The 25,455-nt window shown below is 52.0% G+C and overlaps 1 protein-coding gene across 2 annotated transcripts; it reads left to right on the top strand.

Moving 5' to 3' along the window:
• Positions 1–15: 15 nt before the first annotated feature.
• LOC144945119 (GDH/6PGL endoplasmic bifunctional protein-like) lies at positions 16–25,455 on the top strand. Of its 2 annotated transcripts, none has more exons than XM_078873390.1 (8): positions 16–116; positions 7,606–8,160; positions 9,107–9,305; positions 10,075–10,179; positions 15,395–15,512; positions 16,971–17,246; positions 18,817–19,274; positions 19,690–25,455. In XM_078873390.1, exons 2-8 carry the CDS (start codon positions 7,634–7,636, stop codon positions 20,485–20,487), a joined length of 2,481 nt encoding a protein of 826 aa, XP_078729516.1. In that variant the 5' UTR covers positions 16–116; positions 7,606–7,633; the 3' UTR covers positions 20,488–25,455. The 2 variants fall into 2 exon arrangements, with proteins under 2 accessions (XP_078729516.1, XP_078729515.1); XM_078873389.1 differs by having other exon boundaries at positions 10,042–10,179; positions 19,690–25,454.

Genomic DNA, 25,455 nt, shown 5'->3' with positions numbered 1-25,455 from the left:
GGGGCCCGAGCAGAGGTTTCCCTGCAGCCCCGCCTTCCCTCGTGGCCACGTGACCACGAGGGAGTTCGGGGGCGTTGCCAACATGACGTCACTGGGACCCGGACTTCCTGCTCTGGGTAAGTAGTCGCACCACGTGGGGCGCGATGCACGTGGGCCGGATGGACGCGGCGGCGTCCGCTGTCCATATGTTAAGTTTTTTTTATTTTTAAAAATAAAAATTCTGGTCGCAATGAACCTCCTAAGCTGAGTTCGAACATTAGCCACGTGCCAACGTGGGTGGTGGCGCGTGAATATCAGAACCGATGACCCTGGCGTTTCCACCCCCCTACCCCCCACTTTGGCTGCCAGCCGTAACGGGTCTGGCAGGGACCGTCCCACTGGTTGAGGCGTCTGCTGCTGCTGGGGGGGGGGCATCTTGCCCGGCCGCCTGGGCACATTTGCGTCCAAGTGACGGGGTGGGGGTAGGGGGCACTTTGTTGAGCTGTCATTCGTGGTGGACAGGTCTCTTCCTAAAAATACATTTTTTCCCTTGAGTGAGCGTTTTGCCGGGCAGGATGGGGATGGTTTCGTCTTTGGGTGATTTGTTCACCGTTGTACGTTGCACTGCCGTCGTGTTTTTGTGCTGTTGTAACGTTCGTACTCCGTGGCTCGACTGGACATCTGTGAAAAAGAGCGTCACAGCTCATAGGATTCCTCCCGCAGTATGAATACAGATTCTGATTAAATGTCCCAGGTTTTTGTGTGTCAAAATGTCTCCCCCCCCCCCCCCCTCTTAATGAGTCTGTGAGAGAGATAAATATCCCTTCGCCCATTGAACGCACACGAGTCGCGGGTGTGTTTTCTTGCAGCTCAAATGGTTGCAAAAACCCGACGCGGTCACCCCCTCGGGCGAAGAAGGCCCGAGCACTCGCAGCCGGCGTCGGTGAAGTGACGGCCGCACGGCCACCCCTGTGGCCGATGCAGGGGGGGGAGTGGGGTCATCCAGCAGGGGATTGACAAAGAGAGAGCAGCTGATGGTTGACTCTACCCTCCGATGCGTCTCATCTCGCCTGCCAAGGCCGTAGCCATGGAGTCAACATTGGGGGGGACCAAATCTTACAGGGGGTCTGGGTGGGGTCCCAACCCAGAAAAAAATATCTAAATTTGAAAACTAATTTCCTGCCTAAAATATGTTTAAAAATTACTAACACATGGGATGGACTTTTTATTTTTACAATAATGTCAAATAGTGTATTACATTGCTTTGTTTTTATTTTTTTTACCTTTTCTTGTTTCATTGTGTGTAATGACAGAGATTAGGGATTAATACTGGTAGGAACCTCCTGGTTACACGAGCCCACAGGGGATTATTGTGTCCGTCGTGCAGGGAGGGGCTGGGTGGGGAGGGTGGGATTGAGTGGGGAGGGTGGGGAGGGGCTGGGTGGGGAGGTTGGGGTGGTGCTGGGTGGGGTGGGGCTGGGTGGGGAGGGGCTGGTCACCCCGTGGTGCCCTTATAAAACTCAACGTTTAACCTACTCACGCCGGCTTGTGCCCGCCCTCACAGTCGAGCATATTTGCGGAATACACCACGCCGCCGTTGACCCTGGCCATTGACCGAGCAACGCAACGTTACTACCAGCTCCCTCCGCAGGAATGTGTTAAAGTACAACCATAACCACAATCATATAAACAAATCTGCATTGATTTATATGAAGACAAGTCCAGATATTGTGGCCAAGGTTTAGCAAGTTGTTTTTATTTACATAGCATTGCAATGATTTTATAGCAATATATTGGGGGGGACATTTTCAGCATATTTGAATATTGGGGGGGGGGGGATGTGGCCGTAATTATAATATATATTGGGGGGGGGACACCTGCTGACGGGTGGGCGGGCAGGAGATGAACTGCAGCGAGTAATAAACACGATGAACCTCATGGCGGGACCCCGGGGTCCCCGAATAAACGGAAGTCAAAATCGTAATTGATTGTTGGCGACTCCGTCCCACCGCGCACACAAACGCCGCGACCCGCCTGGCCGCGGATCGTTCTGGCGTCATGTCCAAGCGCAGCAGCAGCAGCGAGGACGAATGCGCAGGAGAAACACAACTGTGACACTTTGATGAGCGCATCGTGTAGAGCTCGTCGAGAGGGACAGATCGCCGTGTCGTTCGCCTTCGACAGACACAATGACGTCGCAGCGCAGTCGATGCGACAGCCGGGGGCTTAAGGGAGCCCCGGCAGTCCCGCCACGAGATTCAGATGTTGAATCCATTTGGTGGACTGCTGCTCCACGATCCCACGTCTGGGCTCCGGGCCTTCCGACAACTCGCGCTGACCAGCGTGGTGAAGTATGGTCAAATGTTTTCCCCACGACGAGAACGGCTTTTGTCGGGGGGGGGGGTCGGGGGTGCTCATCCAACAGTGGATTTGACAACTCCGCGTGTGTCCATGGAGACTCCCTAAAGCACAAACTCTGGGACGCGTTTCTTAGAGAACGCCGTGGCCTTCAAAGGAAAGCAGCAGCATAAATAGGTGACGATGATGTGCAATGAAGAAGGGTAATTTACCGAAACGTCGCCTATTACATATGTTGTTCCCTTTTAAGGCCACGTACACTTTGTGTTTAGTTTGGTGTCCTTACCGATTAGCATGGTTGGCTACGTAGGGTACGAAGGAAGTTCAACGCACACGGTGTTGCCATTCAAACTATTACTACATTTTAAAGATATTTTATCTTGTAAGGCTCCAATGAGCTGTAGAGCACCTTTTCAGAAGCGACCTGGCCACAAATGAAAGCCCAACGAGAAGTGGCTTATCGTGCGGAAATGCATAGCAGCCAAAAATTACTCTTACGTGCTTGTTTTTATAATGTGGAGGGACAAACCCGGAGGACCCGGAGAAAATCCCACGCAACCACGGGGAGAGAGCAAGAGAGAGAGACACCGCAATCTCCAAAATATACAGCAGCAGGCGTCGGGATCTAACCTACGACTTACTGCATACCAGGCGAGGGAGTTAGCATCTCCTGGCCACCGTGATGATGATGAGAGACACGGAAACTCCAAATATACAGCAGCAGGCGTCAGGGTAGGGATCTAACCCACGACCTCCTACATACCAGGCGAGGGAGTTAACATCTGGCCACCGTGGCATCCAATGGTCGCGAGCGGTGATGCCGAATTGTGCGCATCACTGCCAACGCTGCCTCCCCACCCCCACCACCACCAACCACCAAATATAAGGGTTCAACATCGAGTTGTAGCCCCGCAAAGAACCCGCGTCAGACCCGCACAGATCATAATCTATGCTCGCGGCCTTGCTAAAATATAAAGGGGCCAACTTTAACCCGGTTCAATAAAAGTTGCGTTAATCATTTGAAGCGTCACGTGGTGCGCGTGGCGTTTTGTAGACCTTGGTGTGCCTGGTTCCCGATCTTCGTGTCAGGTAAGCAACGTGGCCCTTTGAGATCCCCCCCCAACCCCGCTTTGTGATTTGTAATTAGTAAACTATGTTTGATCTTTTTCACGCAGAGACCGAATCGTGCTGATGAACACGAATAAGCCAATTTACAGATGTGTAACCCGTATGCGTGTTAAATAAATAAATAAGAGTGTAAATGTTGGCGTTTGCTTTTTGCTAAAATTAATTTGCAATCTCGTGTTACTGATGTCACTACTCACTGCCTTGCGCTGTGATCTCTTGATTCTCTATGTAACTCTATGGCTTTGTCTAACTCTATGGATCTCTGTGTCACTCTATGGATCTCTGTGTCACTCTGTGAGTCTCTGTGTAACTCTGGCTCTCTTTGTGACTCTATAGATCTCTGTGTCACTCTGTGAGTCTCCATGTAACTCTATGGATCTCTGTGTAACTCTATGGCTCTCTGTGTCACTCTGTGAGTCTTTGTGTAACTCTATGGATCTCTGTGTAACTCTATGGATCTCTGTGTCACTCTGTGAGTCTCTATGTAACTCTATGGCTCTGTGTAAGTCTATGGATCTCTGTGTCACTCTGTGAGTCTCCATGTAACTCTATGGATCTCTGTGTAACTCTATGGCTCTCTGTGTCACTTTGTGAGTCTCTATGTAACTCTGGTTCTCTGTGTGACTCTATGGAGCTCTGTGTAACTCTATGTATCTCCGTGTCACTCTGTGAGTCTCTATGTAACTCTATGGATTTCTGTGTAACTCTGTGAGTCTCTGTGTAACTCTGTGAGTCTCTGTGTAACTCTATGGCTCTGTGTGACTATGGATCTCTGTGTCACTCTGAGTCTCTAAGTAACTTTATTGCTCTGTGTGACTAAGGATCTCTCTGTCACTGTGAGTCCCTCTGTAACTCTATGGCTCTATGTTATTCTATGGATCTCTGTGTCACTCTGTGAGTCTTTATGTAACTCTATGGATCTCTGTGTCACTCTGTGAGTCTCTGTGTAACTCTATGGCTCTGTCTAACTCTATGGATATCTGTGTCACTCTGAGTCTTTATCTGACTCTATGGCTCTCTGTCTAACTCTATGGATTTCTGTGTCACTCTGTGAGTTTCTATGTAACTCTATGGCCCTCTGTGTCACTCTGTGAGTCTCTGTCTAACTCTATGGATTTCTGTGTCACTCTGTGAGTCTCTATGTAACTCTATGGCTCTGTCTAACTCTATGGATCTCTGTGTCACTCTGTGAGTTTCTATTTAACTCTTTGGATCTCTGTCTAACTCTATGGATCTCTGTGTCACTCTGTGAGTCTCTATGTAACTCTATGGCTCTGTCTAACTCTATGGCCCTCTGTGTCACTCTGTGAGTCTCTGTCTAACTCTATGGATCTCTGTGTCACTCTGTGAGTTTCTATTTCACTCTTTGGATCTCTGTGTAACTCTATGGATCTCTGTGTCACTCTGAGTCTCTATGTAACTCTGTGGCTCTCTAACTCTATGGATCTCTGTGTCACTCTGTGAGTCTCTATGTAACTATATGGATCTTTGTGTAACTCAATGGCTCTCTGTGTTACTCTGTGAGTCTCTATGTGACACGATGGCTCTCTATGTGACTGGATCTCTGTGTCACTGTGAGTCTCTATCTGACTCTATGGATCTCTGTGTTACTCTGTGAGTCTCTGTATAACTCTATGGATCTCTGTGTAACTCTATGGCTCTCTGTGTCACTTTGTGAGTCTCTATGTAACTCTGGTTCTCTGTGTGACTATGGATCTCTGTGTAACTCTATGTATCTCCGTGTCACTCTGTGAGTCTCTATGTAACTCTATGGATCTCTGTGTAACTCTGTGAGTCTCTGTGTAACTCTGTGAGTCTCTGTGTAACTCTATGGCTCTGTGTGACTCTATGGATCTCTGTGTCACTCTGAGTCTCTAAGTAACTTTATTGCTCTGTGTGACTAAGGATCTCTCTGTCACTGTGAGTCTCTCTGTAACTCTATGGCTCTATGTTATTCTATGGATCTCTGTGTCACTCTGTGAGTCTCTATGTAACTCTATGGATCTCTGTGTTACTCGGTGAGTCTCTCTGTAACTCTATGGCTCTCTGTAACTCTATGGCTATCTGTCTTACTCTGTGAGTCTCTGTGTAACTCTATGGCTCTGTCTAACTCTATAGATCTCTGTGTCACTCTGTGAGTCTCTATATAACTCTTTGGATCTCTGTGTAACTCTATGGATCTCTGTGTCACTCTGAGTCTCTATGTAACTCTGTGGCTCTCTAACTCTATGGATCTCTGTGTCACTCTGTGAGTCTCTATGTAACTATATGGATCTTTGTGTAACTCAATGGCTCTCTGTGTTACTCTGTGAGTCTCTATGTGACCCGATGGCTCTCTGTGTGACTCTGGATCTCTGTGTCACTGTGAGTCTCTATCTGAATCTATGGATCTCTGTGTTACTCTGTGAGTCTCTGTCTAACTCTATGGATCTCTGTGTTACTCTGTGAGTATCTGTGTAACTCTATGGCTCTCCATGTAACTCTATGGATCTCTGTGTCACTCTGTGAGTCTCTATGTATCTCTATGGCCCTCTGTGTCACTCTATGGATCTCTGTGTCACTCTCATGGGTGGCCCTAGACGAGCTGCCAGCAACTGGCGCCCCCTTAAGGTGAACCTTGCAATCGGCACCCCACCCCCACATTTTTATTATTACAAATCCAAAATCATCCATGGCGCTATCCTGCTTTGACCTCCATGACCACCACGTCCAATATAGAAATAACTAAGACAACTCTTGAATTAACTTCAACCTGGAATTACACAATCCTCCGAATAAAAAAAAAACACTCTGTGCTCATAAAACATAACTTATCTCGCATTAAGTTTTGAGAAATGAATTATAATTAATATTCCCTCCGTACGCGCACGGGAATTGAAATAATTCCATCTTCATATTCTTGGTTCTTTCGGTAAAGTCACGTAGAAGGGAAACAATAAAATGATATATTTTTTTGTTTTATTGTTTATTGTTTTCCTTTTACGTGACTTTACCGAAAGAACCAAGAATATGAATCCCTGCAGTCACGAAAGCTTTAAATCTAAATTTAATTCCATCTTCGTTATTTTATTTGTATTTTTTATTTGTATTTCCCCCTCGAATTGGGCACCCCACTTAACTTGGCGCCTTCGTTCGCCTGTATAGGCAGGCCGCTCCTGGTCACTCTGTGAGTCTCTGTGTAACACTGTGTGTCTCTAAGTAACTCAATGTGTCTCTGTATAAGTCTTATGCGTCTCTATGTGACTATGTCTCCATATAACTCAGCGAGTCTCTACATAACTCTGGATATCTCTATGTAACTATAAGTCTGGATGCAATGCTATGGATGTGTGTGTAACTGAATTTCATTGTAACTGTATGCGTCTCTGTAACTACGTCTCTATGCAACTTTCTGGATCAGTAACATCCTGACTGACCCACGATGCCGAGCAGAGACCGAAGATCGGAGAGACGTAGCGCCGAGGGTTGATTCCAGAGTACAGCCACGAACGCTCCCGGGACTGCCCCTTGATGCTCCTGAGCGTGGCCTCGCTCCGCCCTCGGCCACACTTCTTCGGGATCTTTCCCGAAGGATCCCGAGCGAGCATCACGTGTCCCTCAAGCCCCCTTCGCTACCCTGTCCCGGTCACGTGCCCTCTCGGGTTCACCGAGACTACCCCGTCCTCACTTGCCCTCTCTCAGGCCGTCACCAGGACGATGCCCCTAGGGCCCCCTCACTTTCCGTTCTCACCCTGGCCCCCGAGAGAGGTTCCAGACGCACAGTAGCACTTGTGTGACAGTGGCTGGCACTAACACCGTAGTGACACCATTAACATCTCACTACAAAAGTACAACTTTACTGCTGGCGATTCCAACACGCTGTATGGCATGTACACTAAACACGGGGAATGGCTTTAAAAGTTGTATAATCTCCTGTAGATGTAGATGCCACCGGTTCTTCACGTTCTGCAGATGTAAATGCCACCGCTGCCATCTATTGCGTGGAGGTTGAACTTTCGGTCAGAACAGGACAGGTTTTTTCGTATCTATGAAAGTTTCTAAGTCGAATGTTCATAAGTGAAGGAGTCGCTCTGTATTTTACTCGGCATGGCTCCATTTAGATTCATCGCTGCCCCCTTGTGATCCCCTTTATTGAACCAGGTGACGTCCCCGGTGAGACTTGTCGTGGATGAACAAAACCAAGAGGGAAATAACAACGAGACGAGGACCGATATCTGGAAGCAAAGGAGGAGGAGGGGGACGAGGAGGTGACAAGAGAGCGGCAGCGGCAGCATCAGGAAGAGGAGGGACAGGAGGTGGCGGAGGAGACGTCGTCGTCACCACAATGGCACGTTTAGCGGGGGCGGCCGTGCGATGGCTGCTCGTGACCTTTGCCCTGCGCCCCCCTGTGCTGACCCAGGGTGGTCACCACAGCGTGGTGTTGCTGGGTGCCACGGGGGACCTGGCACGCCGCCACCTGTGGCCGGCGCTCTTCAGCGTCTACGCCCAGCGGGCGAGCGTGCCGGCGCCGCCACCACCAGGAGGAGGAGGAGACGATGGCGCGGGGGGCGGGGGGTGGCGGCGCGACACGTTCTCGTTCCACGGCGCGGCGCGAGCGGAACCTGCGCAGGGGCGGCCCGCGATGTTCAGCGCGTTGGGGCCGGGGCGGCTGCGGTGCCCGCGGAGGGTGGCTCCGGCACTGTGCAGCGTTCTGAGGTCCCGTCGCTCGCCCACTCGATCGCTCTTCCGCTCGCTCTTCCACTCGCTCTTCTGCTCGCTCTTCCGCTCGCTCTTCCGCTCGCCCGTTCGCTTGTCCACCCGTTCGCTCGCTCTCTCCCATTGCTCACCCCCGCTCGCATACTCCCACTGTCACTCGCCCGCTCCATCGCTCGATCGCTCCATTACTCGCCCACTAACTCACTTGCAATCTTGCCTGCTCGATCGCTCGCCCACTCCCTTGCTTGCTCCATCGCTCAATCACTCGCCCTCTCAATTGCCCAATCGCTCACTCGATCACTCGCCCTCTCAATTGCCCAATCACCCGCTCGATCGTTCGCCCGCTCGATCGCTTAATCGCTCGCCCTCTCGCTCGTGTGCCTCTCCATTCACTTGTTCACCCATTTCCGCTGATTGAGTGTATGCTGGTTATTCTAATCGTTGAGTCCCTTCTTCGTTTGTTAACACTGCCCAACCCGTGCAGGAGACGTTAACGCGTTGGCTGTGTTAACGTGTGCGGCTCTGTTAAATACTCCAAGAGATTCATAGAGACTTATAGAGACCCATACTTATAGAGATCTATCGATACACAGAGACCCATAGAGACCCATAGAGACCACTTCAGTGGTATGGCTTTTGTGTTTAATGTTGTGAGGCATTCCACGGCGGCATCCTGGTGGTGCTGATGCTGACAATGACGATACTGACGATGTTGCTGATGATGCCGATGTTGCTGATGATACTGCTGATGATGCTGACGATGCTGCTGAGGATGACGATGTTGCTGATGATGCTGCTGATGATGACGATGCTGACGATGTTTCTGACGATGATGTTGCTGATGATGCCGCTGACAATGATGCTGACGATGTTGACGATGCTGACGATGTTGCTGATGATGCCGCTGATGATGTTGCTGATGATGCCGCTGACGATGTTGCTGCAGGCATCAGTTTGTGATGCTCACCTCCTACCACCGCCTGTCGACGGAGGGCGACTTCCTATCGCTGTGCCGGGACTTCCTGTCGGCGCGGGCTGAGGAGGAGGGCCTCGTGGAGAGCGGGCGGCTCTTCTACCTGTCGGTGCCGCCGCACGCCTACCCCGCCATCGTCGCCCACCTCCACAGGCACTGCCGCTCGCCACAGGTGAGACCGCGGGTGGATGGCGAGTGACACGATTCATGGTGACAGAGGAGGGGCGGACAGGTGAGACGTAGGTAGACAGGTGAGATGAGACGGTAGGGAGAAATGGGTGTACAGGTGAGATTATTGGGTGAGCGGACAAAGGTGGATAAAGTGAGACCAATGTGGACAGGTGAGATGAGATGGAGGTGTGGACAGGTGAGATGAAGGGGTGCGCCTGCTGCGTGTGAAGGCCAGCACATTACTACGTGTGTGCACGTGTGTGTGCACGTGTGTGCACGTGTGTGCATGTTGGGGAGCGGTAGTGTAGCGGTTAGCATGCTGTGCTGCGAACACGGCAACCCGAATTCGATTCCCGATCACGGACACCACCAGTGACGATTATTTTATGGGGAGACATCGTTGCTGGGAAGACAAAGGCGGCCGGGCGTGGTGTTGGCCACCCACCCCTTCGTGTGCGGTGCCGGCCTTTATAGGTGCTCGTTAACAGCACTTGCCCCAACAGCCTGTTAAGGCTATCCGGGGGATCTTTATCTTTGTTTCTGCATGTATGTGGGAAGTGTTAGTGTAGCGGTCAGCGCACTGCACTATGAATCCGTAGAACCCAGTTCGATTCCGGTGCGGTGCACGAACTTCACCACTGGGGAGACAAAGGCAGCCGGGCGTGGTGTTGGCCACCCACCCCCTGGTCCGTTTCGGCTGTGCGGGTTGACCTTCGCGCGCGTGTGCGTGCACCCAGCCCGGCGCGTGGCTGCGCGTGCTGCTGGAGAAGCCGTTTGGACGGGACCTGGCGTCGTCGCGGGAGCTCGTGGCGTCGCTCGCTGGCTCGCTGCGCCACGACGAGCTCCACCTCGTCGACCACTACCTCGCCAAGCCGGTGCGCAACTCCGCCTTGCCACGCCCGGGGGGGCGGCCAGGCCCATCCGGCGGTGTCGTCTAGCCGTTTACGCGTTTAGTGGTTTACGTGTGTGGTTGTTGTGGTCTACGTGTGGTTGTTGTGGTCTACGTGTGGTTGTTGTGGTCTACGTGTGGTTGTTGTGGTCTACGTGTGGTTGTTGTGGTCTACGTGTGTTTGTTGTGGTCTACGTGTGTGGTTGTTGTGGTCTACGTGTGGTTGTTGAGGTCTACGTGTGTGGTTGTTGTGGTCTACGTGTGGTTGTTGTGGTCTACGTGTGGTTGTTGAGGTCTACGCGTGGTTGTTGTGGTCTACGTGTGTGGTTGTTGTGGTCTACGTGTGGTTGTTGTGGTCTACGTGTGGTTGTTGAGGTCTACGTGTGTGATTGTTGTGGTCTACGTGTGGTTGTTGTGGTCTATGTGTGGTTGTTGTGGTCTACGTGTGGTTGTTGTGGTCTACGTGTGGTTGTTGAGGTCTACGTGTGGTTGTTGAGGTCTACGTGTGTGGTTGTTGAGGTCTACGTGTGGTTGTTGTGGTCTACGTGTGTGGTTGTTGAGGTCTACGTGTGGTTGTGGAGGGCTACGTGTGGTTGTTGTGGTCTACGTGTGTGGTTGTTGAGGTCTACGTGTGGTTGTTGAGGTCTACGTGTGTGGTTGTTGAGGTCTACGTGTGTGGTTGTTGAGGTCTATGTGTGGTTGTTGTGGTTTACGTGTGGTTGTTGTGGTCTACGTGTGGTTGTTGTGGTCTACGTGTGGTTGTTGAGGTCTACGTGTGTGGTTGTTGTGGTCTACGTGTGGTTGTTGTGGTCTACGTGTGGTTGTTGTGGTCTACGTGTGGTTGTTGTGGTCTACGTGTGGTTGTTGTGGTCTACGTGTGGTTGTTGTGGTCTACGTGTGGTTGTTGTGGTCTACGTGTGGTTGTTGTGGTCTACGTGTGGTTGTTGAGGTCTACGTGTGGTTGTTGTGGTCTACGTGTGGTTGTTGTGGTCTACGCGTGTGGTTGTTGCGTGCGGATATGTGCTCGTGGTTGTACCCATGTACGGTTGTCGGTGTGTGCGTGTGGATGTGTGGTTGACGTGTGGTTGTGTTTGTATGTGTTATTGTTTTGTTAATGTGTGGTTGTTTTAGTGTGTGTGTCCAGCAAAACAACCCTCTACCTCCTTGTGGTGCCGGACGGGCAACGCTGTCGTGGGCAGTGCCGTGGGGGGAGGGCCAATTCCGATTGGCTTTTCCCTTCACGGCATTTGTAACCACCACAGCGGCTAAATGGGGGCTTTGGACGAGTGCGAAGGGCTGTTAACTCCTCCACCTTCAATTAATTACCACTAAACCACAACACAAAATTTAATAAATAAGATTGTGCCGGAGGCCCCGGGGAGACGGCGTCTATGACGTCTCCTGCCCAAACCCCATTTGGCGGAGCCAGGAGACTGAATCCTTACCCTCGGGGCTCCTTCAGAAACAACAAAAAACTACTGCGTGTGGCCACGTGGAATGTTCCAACTTTCACTGTGGAGGAGAGGCTGCCACTCCTTTGTTGGGCGCTGGACCGGTATCGCCTGGATCTCTGTGGTATTCAAGAGGTCCGGTGGACCGGCTCTGGCTCCTGCCACCATGAGGGATGGACAGTCCTCTATTCGGGGCAGGAGACTGCCAAACAACAGGGAGTGGCTCTTCTTCGAACAAAAGAATGAAGGGGCGTGGGAGCATGGCAGTGAGGTGTGGGAAGCTGTAAGCCCCAGGCTACTTTGGGCTCGCCTTCCCATCAACCGGAGGCGAGGAGTGGTGGTTGTGGTTACTTATGCCCCCACTGAAGACGAACATCTGTGGAGGGATGCAGGGAAGGCTGATGAGTGAGATGCCTTCTATGACCTCCTGTCACAGCTGCTAGCTAAATTGGCCCCTCGGCATAGAGTAATCTTGTTGGGTGACTTCAATGCCCGAGTTGGTCATGATGCTGGCACCTGGTCTGGAGTAATTGGAAGGCATGGGCCAGATCAGCTCAATAACAACGGCAGGAGGCTGCAAGATTTTTGTGCAGCCCATGGGCTTGTAATTACCAACACGCTGTTCCGGCATCGGCGCATCCACACCACATCATGGATGCATGCCGGGTCCAAGCAAGAACATCTGCTGGACTACATAGTGACGGAACAGCAGATGCGGGCCCATGTCCCTGACACCAGGACCTACCGTGGAGCTGATCTGCCCACTGATCATCGACTTGTCATCTGTAAGATGCGCCTGCCATTCTTCCACTCCCGTGGTGGGACACCCAGGACCCCATTCAAACCCTTAGTGGCATGGTCTCAGCTAGCTGATGAAAGTTGCAAGCGAGAATTTCATCATCACTTGCAGCTGGAGTTGGCATCGTCCCCCACTCCTCCTGATGTCGAGGGGAAATTGGCAAGGTTTAGGACTGTGGCTCATGCAGCTGCAATGGCTGCTTTGGGTACACAGTCCAGACCTTCCCAGAGACCCTGGCTGACATAGGAGGTGTTCAGGCTGGCTGAGAAAAAGCGACAGGCCCCCACTCTCATCGGCTACAGCATACCACGTCGGAGAATGAGGAGGCTTACCGCAGCCTTCGCTCAGAGGTTCGGAGAGCCGTGAGGCTCTGCAAGGATGGTTGGTGGTTGCGGGTTGCTGAGGAGATGGAGTCTCCCTCAGTGGCCTGCGATCACAAATCGCTCTTTAATTACATCAAAAAGTAACCTGCAGCGCCACACCTATTACCATCATTAGGGGAAAGAACGGTGATCCAATCTCCGACCCCCAGGAACAGGTTTGCTGATTTTCTGAGCATTTCTGTGAGGTCCTGGGGGAGGGGAAATCCCTCAGCCAAGAAAACGTGGGACAAAGTGGGGATGACCCTGCTGAGGCTGCGATGCCTCAAATATTGGAGGAGGAAGTCACCCCCTGTGAGTGGCTGGCTGAGGTGCCATCTGTTGAGGAAGTACTGAAGGGGATCCAGAGTCTGAGACCAGGAAAGGCACCGGGCAGAGATGATCTCCCAAGCGAAATGCTGAGGGAGGGTGGCTTTTGTGCACAGACTGCCCTACATGACATCATAACAACAGTCTGGACCACTGGACGGGTTCTGCAGGACTGGAAGGATGCCCTGGTGGTCCCCCTCTTTAAGAAGGGAGACCGCACAGACTGTAACAACTACAGAGGCATCTCACTCCTCAGTGTGCCGGGAAAGGTCCTGGCAAGGATTATTCAACATCGCCTTGCTAGGCACGCTGAGGAGAGGCTTGCGGAGCCCCAATGCGGTTTCAGGAAAGGGCGGTCCTGCACGGATGCCATATTTTCTGTCCGTCTGCTACAGCAGAGGTGTAGGGAATTTCAACAAGACCTGCATCTCTGCTTCATTGACCTGGTGAAGGCCGATGATACCATCAGTAGGCCTGGGCTCTGAGTTGTTCTTCGTGCTTTCGGAGTCCCTGACCCTCTGCTCACGATCATTAAGGACCTTCATGATGGTGAGCGGGCCCGGGTAAAACTACGTGTTTGGGAGTCAGAGCCATTCCCTGTACACCTTGGGGTGCGACAGGGATGTCCTCTGGCTCCCACATTATTTAACATTTTTTTTGACCACATAGTTCGTGAAGCCTTCAATAGCTGTACCGGGGGAATTTCCATTTGGTACAGATATAATGGGAGGCTGATCGATGCCCGGGTGCGGTCAAGGGATGGCTCCCTATTGGTCAACCACGTTACGTATGGCGATGATTTGGTAATTGCTGTTCATTCAGAGGAGGAGTTGGAGACGCTGCTGCTGAAACTGGAGCGTGCCACTAAGAGGTGGGGCCTTACCATCAGCCCCACCAAAACTAAGCACTTGCCTGGGTATTTTGTACCATCGGACACTCTACCCCCACAACTGCCAATCGGTGATGGGGCAGTTGTGGAGAGAGTGGAGAGTTTCCCATACCTGGGCAGTGTGCTCATGACCGGCTCTGGTTTAACAGCAGAGGTCTCACTCCAAATCAGTCGAGCGGCAATATCTTTTCATCGGTTGCGTAACGCTGTGTGGAAGCTACCTGGTCTGTCGCTCTGCACGAAGCTTCAGGTCTTTTCGGCCACGGTCATTCCCTCCCTTCTCTTCACTTGCGAAACGTGGACCCCCCTAGTGGAGCATCTTCGCCGGTTGGAAACATTTAGGCTGGCCTGCCTACGATCCATCCTGGGTTTAACCAGGCTGGATTGTGTGAGGAGCTCACAGGTCCTTGAAAGATCTGGGCAAAGTCCCATCGGTGAGCTCCTCCGGCAGGCAAGGCTGCATTGGCTGGGTTATGTAGCCCGTATGCCCAGCCACCGCATGCCTAAACAGCTTTTGTTCGGCCGGATAGAGGGGGCTAAACGAGCGCGGCACAGGCTAGAGAAAAGATGGAGTGATGTGGTACAGGAGGACGTGGAGCTGAGTGGACTTGCCGATGACTGGTACCAGCAGTGTCAAGATTGGCCTCAGTGGAGGAGGCTCGTGAAGGACGCTACTGGGCAGTTGGAGGCAGTCGCCTTCCAACTACAACAGACGGCGGATGAGCGACGCTCACAACAACGAGCGGAGTGCCGGGAGGCTAAAGCACAGCAAGTTGGCACAGTAGGGGGCACAGGTGGTGCATCAGCCAGTCATCTCAGTCAGTCGACCCGTGGCACCTGGGTCTGACCCGTGACCTCCTGCCAGCGGGCGTTCGACACGTCACGTGGCCTCAAGGTGCACATGGCCTGGTACAAGCATCGTGGTGACGTCACCGCGTGTCCATGTGCAGTTGTGAGTGTGTGGATGTGTGGTTGACGTGTGGTTGTGTTTGTGTCCGTGTGTGGCTGTGCGTGTGTGTGCCCTGTCTGTGTGGAGTTTGTATGTTCTCCCGTGCCATTCTGCAGCGAGTGCGGTTAGTAAACATCACCACGAGGGAGACAAAGGCGGCCGAGTGTGGTGCTGGCCACCCATCCCTGCTCCGGCCTTCATGGGTGCTCACTAACAGCACTTGCCCCAACAGTCTGGCTTCACGGAGGCATCTTTGTCCTTGTGATTGTTAGTGTGTGGATGATGTGTGTGTGTGTGTGTGACCACGTGGTTGCCACGTGGTTATGTGTGTCTGTGTGGCTGTTAGTGTGTGTTTGTATGGTTGTGAGTGTGTGGATGACGTGTGGTTGTGTGGTGTGTGGCTGTGTGTGGTTGTGCGGTGAAGGCGGTGGCTGCGATCCTGCCGTTCCGAGCACTCAATGCTCCGTCTCTCACCACCGTCTGGGGCGGCCCCAACGTCCGCAGGGTGGAGGTCACGCTGATGGAGGCGCACGGGGTCAAAGGTTAAACTTTAAACTATTTTTTTTTAACAGGTGTAAGGCCCCATTGAGCTGCTATGTCATCGTGTGGAAATTTACGGAAGCCAAAATGATCTGAACGCTTGACGTTGATTCGAAATGTGGAGGGAACAACTGGAGGGACCCGGAGAAAAGTGACCGCGACCACGGGGAGAGAGGAGGTTCAGAATGGCCGTGTTCGAGGCGCTGATCCGGCAACCGTTGAAACCAATCCCTGAATTGGTGGTCTGCCTGGGGAGTTCATAATGGTCGTGTCACAGGACACCAAGCAAGCACCGCTGAGACCTGAGTTCAACCTCTGTGTCTGGTGTCTCTCCCTTGAGGGGCTCAACCTCAGCAGTACCATCTCAGTGTCTCTGACAGGGCCAGGATGAACCCCCCTGGAAGAAAGAGACACCGATACCCAGGCTCTCGGGGTCACGGCCTCGGTGTGTCGTTAACACCACCATCACGGACCCCCGACGGAGACACCCGGTGCCTGGTCTCAAACCCACAGCCCCCTCAGCAGTTGCCACCGACACAGCCATTATGAACGGAGACGCACTGGGCCGGAGCCCTCCGACTCGCACTCGGCATCTTGCAGCTTTACAGCCGACACGGCCATCACGAACCGGCGGCTCGAGAAGGGCACCGGCCACCTCTTTACCATCATCGTCATTGCCGTCACGCCATCCCCCATCCTCCCCACCCCCAAAAGACAAAGATACCCCGTGTAGCCTTAATACACTGTAGGGGCAAGTACTGTTAGCGAGATGCACCTAAGAAGGCCAGCACGGCACACGAGGGGGTGGGTGGCCAACACCACGCCCGGCCGCCTTTGTCACCCCAGTGGCGATGTTTACACACCGCTACCATCATCACCACCATCAACATCAACCGCCACTTGAAACATTACCATCAACATCATCACTTTCAACAGCACCAATACCAAAGACAAAGATCCCCCGTATAGCCTTTTGCAGATTGTTAGGTGAAGTGCTGTTCGCAAGTACCTATGAAGGCCGACACAGCACATGAGGGGGTGGGTAACCAACACCACGCCCGACCGCCATTGTCTCTCCAGCGACGATATTTACACACCGCACTAGGTACTCATTTAAGGCTGAGTCGACCTAGGGCAGAGGCCCAGGACCGGTTCGGATAATCGTCACTGGCGGCGTCGGCCGTGAGCAGGAAATCGACCCCAGGATTGCCAGGTTTGTAGTGCTAACTGCTGCGCCACCGCTTCCCACCCCCCTCCATCCCACACCCCCACCCCCCTCCATCCCACACCCCCCACCCCCCTCCATCCCACACCCCCCACCCCCCTCCATCCCACACCCCCCTCCATCCCACACCCCCCACCCCCCTCCATCCCACACCCCCCACCCCCCTCCATCCATCACCCCCCCACCCCCCTCCATCCCACACCCCCCACCCCCCTCCATCCCACACCCCCCACAGGGCGGATGAGCTTCTACGACAAGTACGGGGTGGTGCGCGACGTGCTGCAGAACCACCTGACCCAGGTGGCGGCCCTCATCGCCATGGAGATGCCCCCCGCTCGCGACCCCGTCACCGCGGCGATGCTGCGGGCCGCCTCGTTGGCCGAGCTGCTGCCCCCGGATCGCTCGAGCGCCGTGATTGGCCAGTACGAGGGCTACGGGGAGGAGCTTGCCCAGGAGCTGGGGCTGGCCGGGGTCGCCGAGGGCAACGGCAGCCGCACGGCGACCTATGCAGGTGTGGCGCCTCCCCGCACGTCTCCTCGCGCCCGTGCACGGGGCCGGCCCTTGATGGAAAAGTACGGTTGATCAATCGATTATCCGGCACCGCGCGCTTATCCGGCCTGCTTACAACATTATCCGGCTGTTTCCCGGGGGGGCCGATCCGGCGAAGCTGGCAAAACATCGCACCGAAGGCTGTGACCCAGTTCCGGCGATCGGCACCGTGTGCGTGACAAAACAACGGAGCTATTCTTGATTTCAGATGTAAAATATATATGGTACATGATACACTACATACAACTTAATGAAAATACTGCACCCGTATACATCACCCCATGATGCAGAGTATTAAAGATTGGAGTGGTAAGTACGGTACAGTAAATATCGTAACATTTTAAAATAGAAGGATGCTTATTTTTGTCTTTGTATGTTTATTTATGCCACTTTTCACACAGTAAACAAATTGAGAACACTAAACAACATGCGGCAACACCTACACATAATTGTCATGCAAGAAGTTGTAAAAATAAGCTATTTTAATTAACGACGATTTAGCGATTATTCGGCTTTTAAAAAAATCCGGTGCCCCCTCCCCCTCACCCCCCCGCCCCCCGAAGCCACCGGATAATCGATAATTATCGATGATAGATGATAATGAATGGATTATCGATAATCGACAGTAGAAGCCCTCCTCCTCTTAACGACGGTAATTGGTTTCCACGAAACCAGTCGTTAAGTGATTTGGTCGTTAAGCGAGTGTAGGGGATGCACGTTAAAGGCTTAATTCATTCCGACAGCATCGAAAGTTACTCCCTTCTTCACCCAAAAAAACGTACTTTATAATATTTAAACAATGGATATTAGTGCATAAAGATACTAACAACATTATAAACACATAATATTAAAAGAAACACGGTTAATCGATGCATTCATTCACTATTTACTGTACCTACAACAGCCCGTCGTTAACAAAGGAATGGTTGGTAAGCGAACACATTGGGGTTTATGGAGGCACTACACTACTATACACTACACTACTATACACTATACACTGCTATACACTACACTATACACTACACTGCTATATACACTACACTATACACTACACTACTATACACTACACACTATACTATACACTACACTACTATACACTACACTATACACTACACTGCTATACACTACACTACTACACACTACACTGCTATACACTACACTACTATACACTACACATTGGACTCAATGGAGGCTCGTCGTTAAGAGGGGTTCGGCTGTAATTCTTCTCGAGTGTAGCGATAACAACGTTGCTTTGTGCAACTGGGGACGATAAGACACACCTTTTTTTCTGCCTATATTTTAAACCAACAGGTGGTGATGATGGTTGTGGTGATGTGTCTAATAGTTGTGTGTGGGAGCAGCCGTGTCGTGGTTAGTGGACTCTGCACGATTACAATGCATGAACCGGTGCAATGCCATCTATGGGAATGAGGAGCAGGGGGGATGGGTCTTGTTCACTCCACCCGGCTTCACTCATCGCTCGTTCGTTACCCCCCTATCCCCCCGACGTCCCCTGCCCCCCCCCCATGCAGCGGTGGCGCTGCGCTGGTCCTCGCCGCGCTGGCGCTCCGTGCCCTTCGTGCTCGCCTCGGGCAAGCTGTCGTCACGGCGCCGCGTGGCCCTCGCGCGCCTGCTCCTGCGCCGCCCCCGTGGGGCCCAGATCGTCTTCCTCGTTGGAGGCGGCGGCGCCCACGAGCCGGAGTCTGAATCCGGAGCCGGAGCCGGATCCGGAGCAGGCCATGAGTCGGCGCTGCTCGTGAGCCGCTCTCTCTTCCGGCCACACGTCGACGAGCGGCTCTGGAGGGAGGCGCGGAGCCTGGAGGAGCTCGGCCTCGGAGACGACGACCTGGAGCCCCCCCCCGGGGGGGAGGAGGGGGAGGCTGTCGCCGCAGCAGGGAGGAGAATCCGATGGCTGGGCGCGCCGCTCGACTCGTTCCACGCGTTCGTGCTGCGGTCACAGCCCGGCGGCGGCGGCGGCAGAGACGGCGCGGTGAGTCCCGGTGGTGGTGGTGGTGGTGGCGGTGGTGGTGGTCGGCGCTCCGCTGCGCTACGAACTCGACGACCTGAGTTCGATTCCTGCTCACGGCCAACACCGGTGACGATTATCTTAACCGGTCCTGGGCCTCCCCTAAGTCGCCTCAAATGAGTACCTGGTGCGATGTGTAAAACATTGCCACGAGGGAGACAAAGGTGGCTGGGCGTGGTGCTGGCCACAGACCTCCTCGTGTGCTGAACCGGCCTTCATGCCTGCTCCTCGCTAGCAGCCCTGAGTGCAGCTGTGATGCTCACCCCGGTCGTGGCTTTGTACCAAGCGCTCGCCGTAGGCCAGGCGGCTCGTGCAGCAGCAGCAGCGATGGTGACGATGACTCGACGGCAGCGTCACCGCCGTTCTTGTCGATTCCCAGTCCAACCGCGACCCCGACAACATCAACGGCGACGACGACGACGAGGTGGCGCTGGAGCTGGCGCTGGAGGGCAGTGCCCACGCCGTGCTGCTGGACGCCGCCCTGCGTGGCCGCAGCGCCGACTTCGTGTCGCTGGGCGAGCTGGAGGCCGCGTGGGGGGCCTGGGACCCGCTTCTTGCGCAGCTGCAGGGGGCCGCGCCCATACTTTACCCTCCCGGCACGCACCCCCCTCTGCACCCCGCGGCGTATGGTGGGGACGATAGTGGGGACGACGCCAATGGTGGCGACGGTGGCGACGGTGGTGGTGATCACGGTGATGATGAATTTAACAAGGGTGGTAGCATTGATGAGATAGATGATGATGATGAAGACATTGGTGGTGGTGGCTTTACGAAGAGAGATGATAATGATAGCGGCAATGGTGATGGTAACGATCATGATGGTGATGATGGTAACGATCATGATGGTAATGATCATGATGGTGACGATGATGATGGTGATGATGGTAATGATCATGATGGTGACGATGATGATGGTAACCATCATGATGGTGACGATGACGATTTTCACAAAGCAGAAAAAGCTCATGATAAAAATGGTGGTGATGGTTACGAGAGCGATGAAGATCAGCGAGATGACGACGACGATGGCTCTGATGATGGCGATGATGATGATAGAGTGAACATCATTACAAGCGACCCGTTCTATGATTCCATCGCCAAGGTGAGGCTTTGGCAGGGAATGTGGAACGAGTCCCATATTCCCGTCCACACCAATGTCTCCACTTCACCCCCATGAGTCCTCCTCTTCCTCTTTACTTTACCAGGTAAGGCCCACTGAGCTGTAGAGCTCTTTTTTCTGAAGCGATCTTGGCCATCACAAATGCGTGACGTTGATTCGAAATATGGAGGGGAAAACCAGAGGACCCGGAGAGAAATCCACGCGACCACGGGGAGAGAGAGAGACACACACAAACTCAACATTTACAGCAGGCGTCAGGGTTGGGATCGAACCCACGACCTCCTGTGTACCAGGCGAGGTCGTTAACATCTCCTAGCAACCGTGGAGCCCCCACCACCTTATTGTAAGCCTCCCGCAGTTGCAATAGACTCACCCACAGACCCGTACACTCACACAGAGACCGATAGACTCATATAGAGATCCGTAGACTCACACAGAGACCCATAGACTCACACAGAGACCCATAGACTCACACAGAGACCCATAGACTCACACAGAGACCCATAGACTCACACAGAGACCCATAAACTCACACGGAGACCCACAGACTCATCCACAGACCTGTACACTCACACAGAGACCCATAGACTCACACAGAGACCCACAGACTCACCCACAGACCCGTAGACTCACACAGAGACCCGCAGACTCACACAGAGACCCATATACTCACACAGAGACCCATAGACTCACACAGAGACTCGTACACTCACACAGAGAACCATAGACTCACACAGAGACCCATAGACTCACGCAGAGACCCATAGACTCACACAGAGACCCATAGACTCGCACAGAGCCCATAGACTCGCACAGAGACCCGTAGACTTGCACAGAGACCCGTAGACTTGCACAGAAATCCGTAGACTCACACAGAGACCCATAGACTCACAGAGACCCACAGACTCACACAGAGACCCATAGACTCACACAGAGACCCATAGACTCGCACAGAGACCCATAGACTCGCACAGAGACCCATAGACTCACACAGAGACCCATAGACTCGCACAGAGACCCGTAGACTTGCACAGAGACCCGTAGACTTGCACAGAGACCCGTAGACTCACACAGAGACCCGTAGACTTGCACAGAGACCCGTAGACTCACACAGAGAACCATAGACTCACACAGAGACCCATAGACTCACGCAGAGTCCCATAGACACACAAAGACCCATAGACACACAAAGAGCCATAGACACACAGAGACCCATAGGCTCACACAGAGACCCATAGGCACACAGAGACCCATAGACACACACAAACCCATAGACATATACAGAGACCCATAGACACACAGAGACCCATAGACACACACAGAGACCCATAGACTCACATAGAGAACCATAGACTCGCATAGAGACCCATAGGCTCACACAGAGACCCATAGACACACACAGAGACCTATAGACACACACAGAGACCCATAGACTCACAGAGACCCTGTCGCAGCTCTGGTCGTCTGTTGTTCCCTCCGTCCTGCTGCCTCACCACCCCAACATCTGTGTGTTGTCAGTGCGATGACCTCTGACGGAATCTGGTGATTCGTTTCGCCGTCATTTATGCTCTCGTGCCTCTCTGCGTCTTTTTAAAAGTTCTATTTTGTGCGCGTTACAAATTTTATAATGAGCTCGTTCATTTAAAGCCACTAAGTGTTAATTAGTTAGCGTATTATGTTAAGTACGTGTACATATAATTAAAATATAGTAATTTAACAATATTTACTTACAGTGCCTAGAAAAAGTTTGTGAAACCCTTAGGACTTTCACATATTTTACATATTTCAGACCTAAAATGTTATTAGCTCTTAATCTAAGTCCTAATAATAGATAAAGGTAACCTGATTAAACAAATGACACAAAAACATGATACTCTTTCAACATTTATGTATCCCCAAATTATTCTACATTTAATCACCACGTGTGAAAAAGTAGATTCAGTAACCGGTTACACCCCCTTGAGCAACAATGACTGCCACTAAGCGTTTCCTGTAACCGCTGGTCAGTTTCTCTCACACCAGATTTGAGGAGTTGTGTTTGTAACCCTTTCCGGACTGATGAGCATCAATAACTCTTTTTCTGAGGTCCTCAGATTTATTTTGATCGTGACGTGAGTTGTTTCCACTCACCGACGTGGTGAAGACCCAACTCACAAACTTTCTGATCTTTATATTGGGTGGGACCTTCAAAACTCACCTTTAAAGATCTACCTCATTATTTAAACACCTGATTCTAATTATTCCCTTAAACCAGGGATTCACTTACTTTTTCACATGCCCTGAACCTTAATTACTCATTGTTTAATTCCTACATGGAATTGGCGAATATAAACCCTGTTGGATATTTAAGAAAAGGCCGGTTTTTATTCAAGAAGGCTCTCGTAGTAAAACTATGGAATTTCCATAATTATCAATGGGTTTAACACGTAGGCTTTCGCGACCAATATCTACAATACAGGCTTTTTTTGGTTAGATAGCGTAAATATGTAATTAGTAAGGTTTGTCACGTAAACAGAACGTGCCAATTCGTTACGAGTACAGCACACCGGTTGTGTGTTGGGCAAATCCACAACATTTACAATCCGAGTACGACGTTTCGGCAGTATTTACGACTAATTGCAACTAGCTTCATTAGGCAACGGCCAAATTTGGCTGTCGCCTAAGGAAGCTAATTTTCTCTCCAACAAATAACTGGTGTGCTGTACTCGTAACGAATTGCCCAAGTAAAGTGATTAAAATACCATACATTGCGGCAGTAACTGATAAACTAGCCAGATGTTTGGAAAAACAAAACATCTGAGTCAGATTTGGTACGGTACGTAAAATAGAGAATTGTATATCTATCAACAGAAGGTGTGTACAGGATTAACTGCACGTGTGGTAAATGCTATGTTCGGCAAACAAGAAAAATGAGACTAAAGCACGAGACTAAACGAACATCAGATAAATATTAAATTCTCCCAAATGCAACTGTCAGCAGCAGCAGAACACGCTTGCCAACGAGGACACTCAATTGATTTTGATAATGTTGAAGTTTTGTGCAAAACTAGCTACTACTGGCCAAGACTAAATTAGAGAATCTATCGAAATTGAAATAAATAAAAAATAACTTTCACCGTCCGGATAGCGACTGCCTTAGTGTTGCGTGGAAGCGAATCATCAAATACTACATTGTTTAAATGCATGCCTACAAAGGACAGCGTACTTCAATAGGGATTATCGTTGGTAGGGCTAATTTAACACACAATAGACAGGAAGGACAAGATCAAAGGGCTCGCATAATGCACATGCATAATGTACGTTGCCACAGTAATCTCGCCCCCCCCCATCATTGTGCAAGAGCGCAGAAGGGTGGTCACCACATCTACGCCTCTGTATAAGGAACGAAACAGTAAGACTTGTCCACAAATCTGGCTGTCGCCTGATGAAGCTAGTTGTAATTACTGGCGAAACGTCGTACTCAGTTTGTAAATGTTGTGGCTTGGCTCTCCAACACACCGGTTAGTGCTGTACTAGTGACGAATTGGCCACGTTCTGTTAACGTGACAACCCTTACTAGTTGGCTGTGTCGGGTGGTGGCAGGTTTTAACGACACATTTATATATTTACGCGATCTAACCTAAAAAAAGCTCAATTATGAATGATCATTGGCGTCCATAAACTTTTTCTCGGCACTGTTTTTTTTTGCAGTTTTTGCCGGACACGAACCAGAATGGGGGCGAGTCCGGCTTTGACACGAGCGCGCACACGAACACGTACGCACGCGGGCACGCGCACGTGAGCACGTGCGCGCACGTGTGTTGTGTACGATTTTTTTAAATCTACGGGTACATTTTGCAAGTGACTGCGGCTAAAAAATAAAAAATTCCCCCGTTTGGGAATAATCGCTGCAATGATGACAATTCATGATGACGATGCGGATGATGACAGCGACGACAATCGTGATGGCTCCACAATGGTGAAGTCCTGTCGTTAAAAAAAATATATATTAAAAAAATAACCACCCCCCCCTGCTTAGTGAAGTGGGTTTTTATTTTATTCAAGCGGCGGCGAGTTGGCAGGACCCCCGCTGAGACACAAACAGCGTCGCTGCGTGCAAACCGTTCCGCGCCGGGGCCCATGCTAAGCCAAACCAGCCCAGTTGTTTTTCCACTTGCCGGGAGCCGAGCCGTGCCATCGACGTCACGCGCGCAGTTTATCGAGCGAGCGAGTGACGTCGTCATCATCCATGCAGCCGGAGAGCAAATGGCACGCCGTGCCAAGTCGTGAAAGTTAAACACAAAGATCCCCCCGCCCCCTCGTCCAGCCTTAACAGACTGGTGGCAGCAAGTGCTGTTGGCGAATAGCAACACGATGAAGGCCGGGGGGGGGGGGGGGGGGCAGCACCCCACGCGCTCGGCGGCTTTTGGCCTCCCCCCCCCCGGGGCAAAGTTCTACAAACCGCACCCAGCGTACTCATTTGAGGCCGAGTCAACCTAGGGGAGGCCCAGGACCGGTTTCAGATAATCGTCACCGGTGTTGATGGCCGTGAGCGGGAATCGAACTCGGAGGTTCGAGCCGGATTCGTGGCTCAGCGCGCAAACCGCTGACACTACCGCTCCCCGAGTCGTGCAGACGCAGACGGCTGAGAGCCACGACCCGCTGGGGCAACTTGAGGGCAACCGTCGCCGGCGACTGGCCAACATCTGGTTTCCCAGAATCTGAATGAATCTGATCGGCAACTGCCCCGAGTGGCCAACTTGGGACGGTGACGTCCAATCAGATCGCAGACGGGGCTCACGTCACTGCCTGATGTCCAAGCTGTCTTCATTTGAGACTAAATGGCTGAACGTCGGTGCGTAACAGAGATTCATCTCTTTTCACGGAAATCAAAGCTTACAATATTTCAAACTTACTTTACCAGGTAAGGGGCCGTCCATAAATGACGTCACGCGATTTTGGACGATTTTTGACCCCCCCCCCCCTTCGTCACACGACGTCACAAAAAGCCAGACCCCCCTCAAATATAACGTCACAAAGCTCTGC

This window comes from Lampetra fluviatilis, chromosome 36, assembly GCF_964198595.1.
Source record: "Lampetra fluviatilis chromosome 36, kcLamFluv1.1, whole genome shotgun sequence".
Taxonomy (NCBI): Eukaryota; Metazoa; Chordata; class Hyperoartia; order Petromyzontiformes; family Petromyzontidae; genus Lampetra; species Lampetra fluviatilis.
Note: the sequence above shows the minus strand (reverse complement) of the source record. Positions and strands in the feature narration are given on the sequence as shown.

Bases quoted from the DNA above. Each gene is read 5' to 3' on its own strand.
- LOC144945119 (XM_078873389.1), top strand. From the start codon at position 7,634: ATGAACAAAACCAAGAGGGAAATAACAACGAGACGAGGACCGATATCT. The intron at 8,161-9,106 runs GTCCCGTCGCTC...ATGTTGCTGCAG, and splicing joins GCACTGTGCAGCGTTCTGAG to GCATCAGTTTGTGATGCTCA. The intron at 10,180-15,394 runs GTGCGCAACTCC...TGTGCGGTGAAG, and splicing joins ACCACTACCTCGCCAAGCCG to GCGGTGGCTGCGATCCTGCC.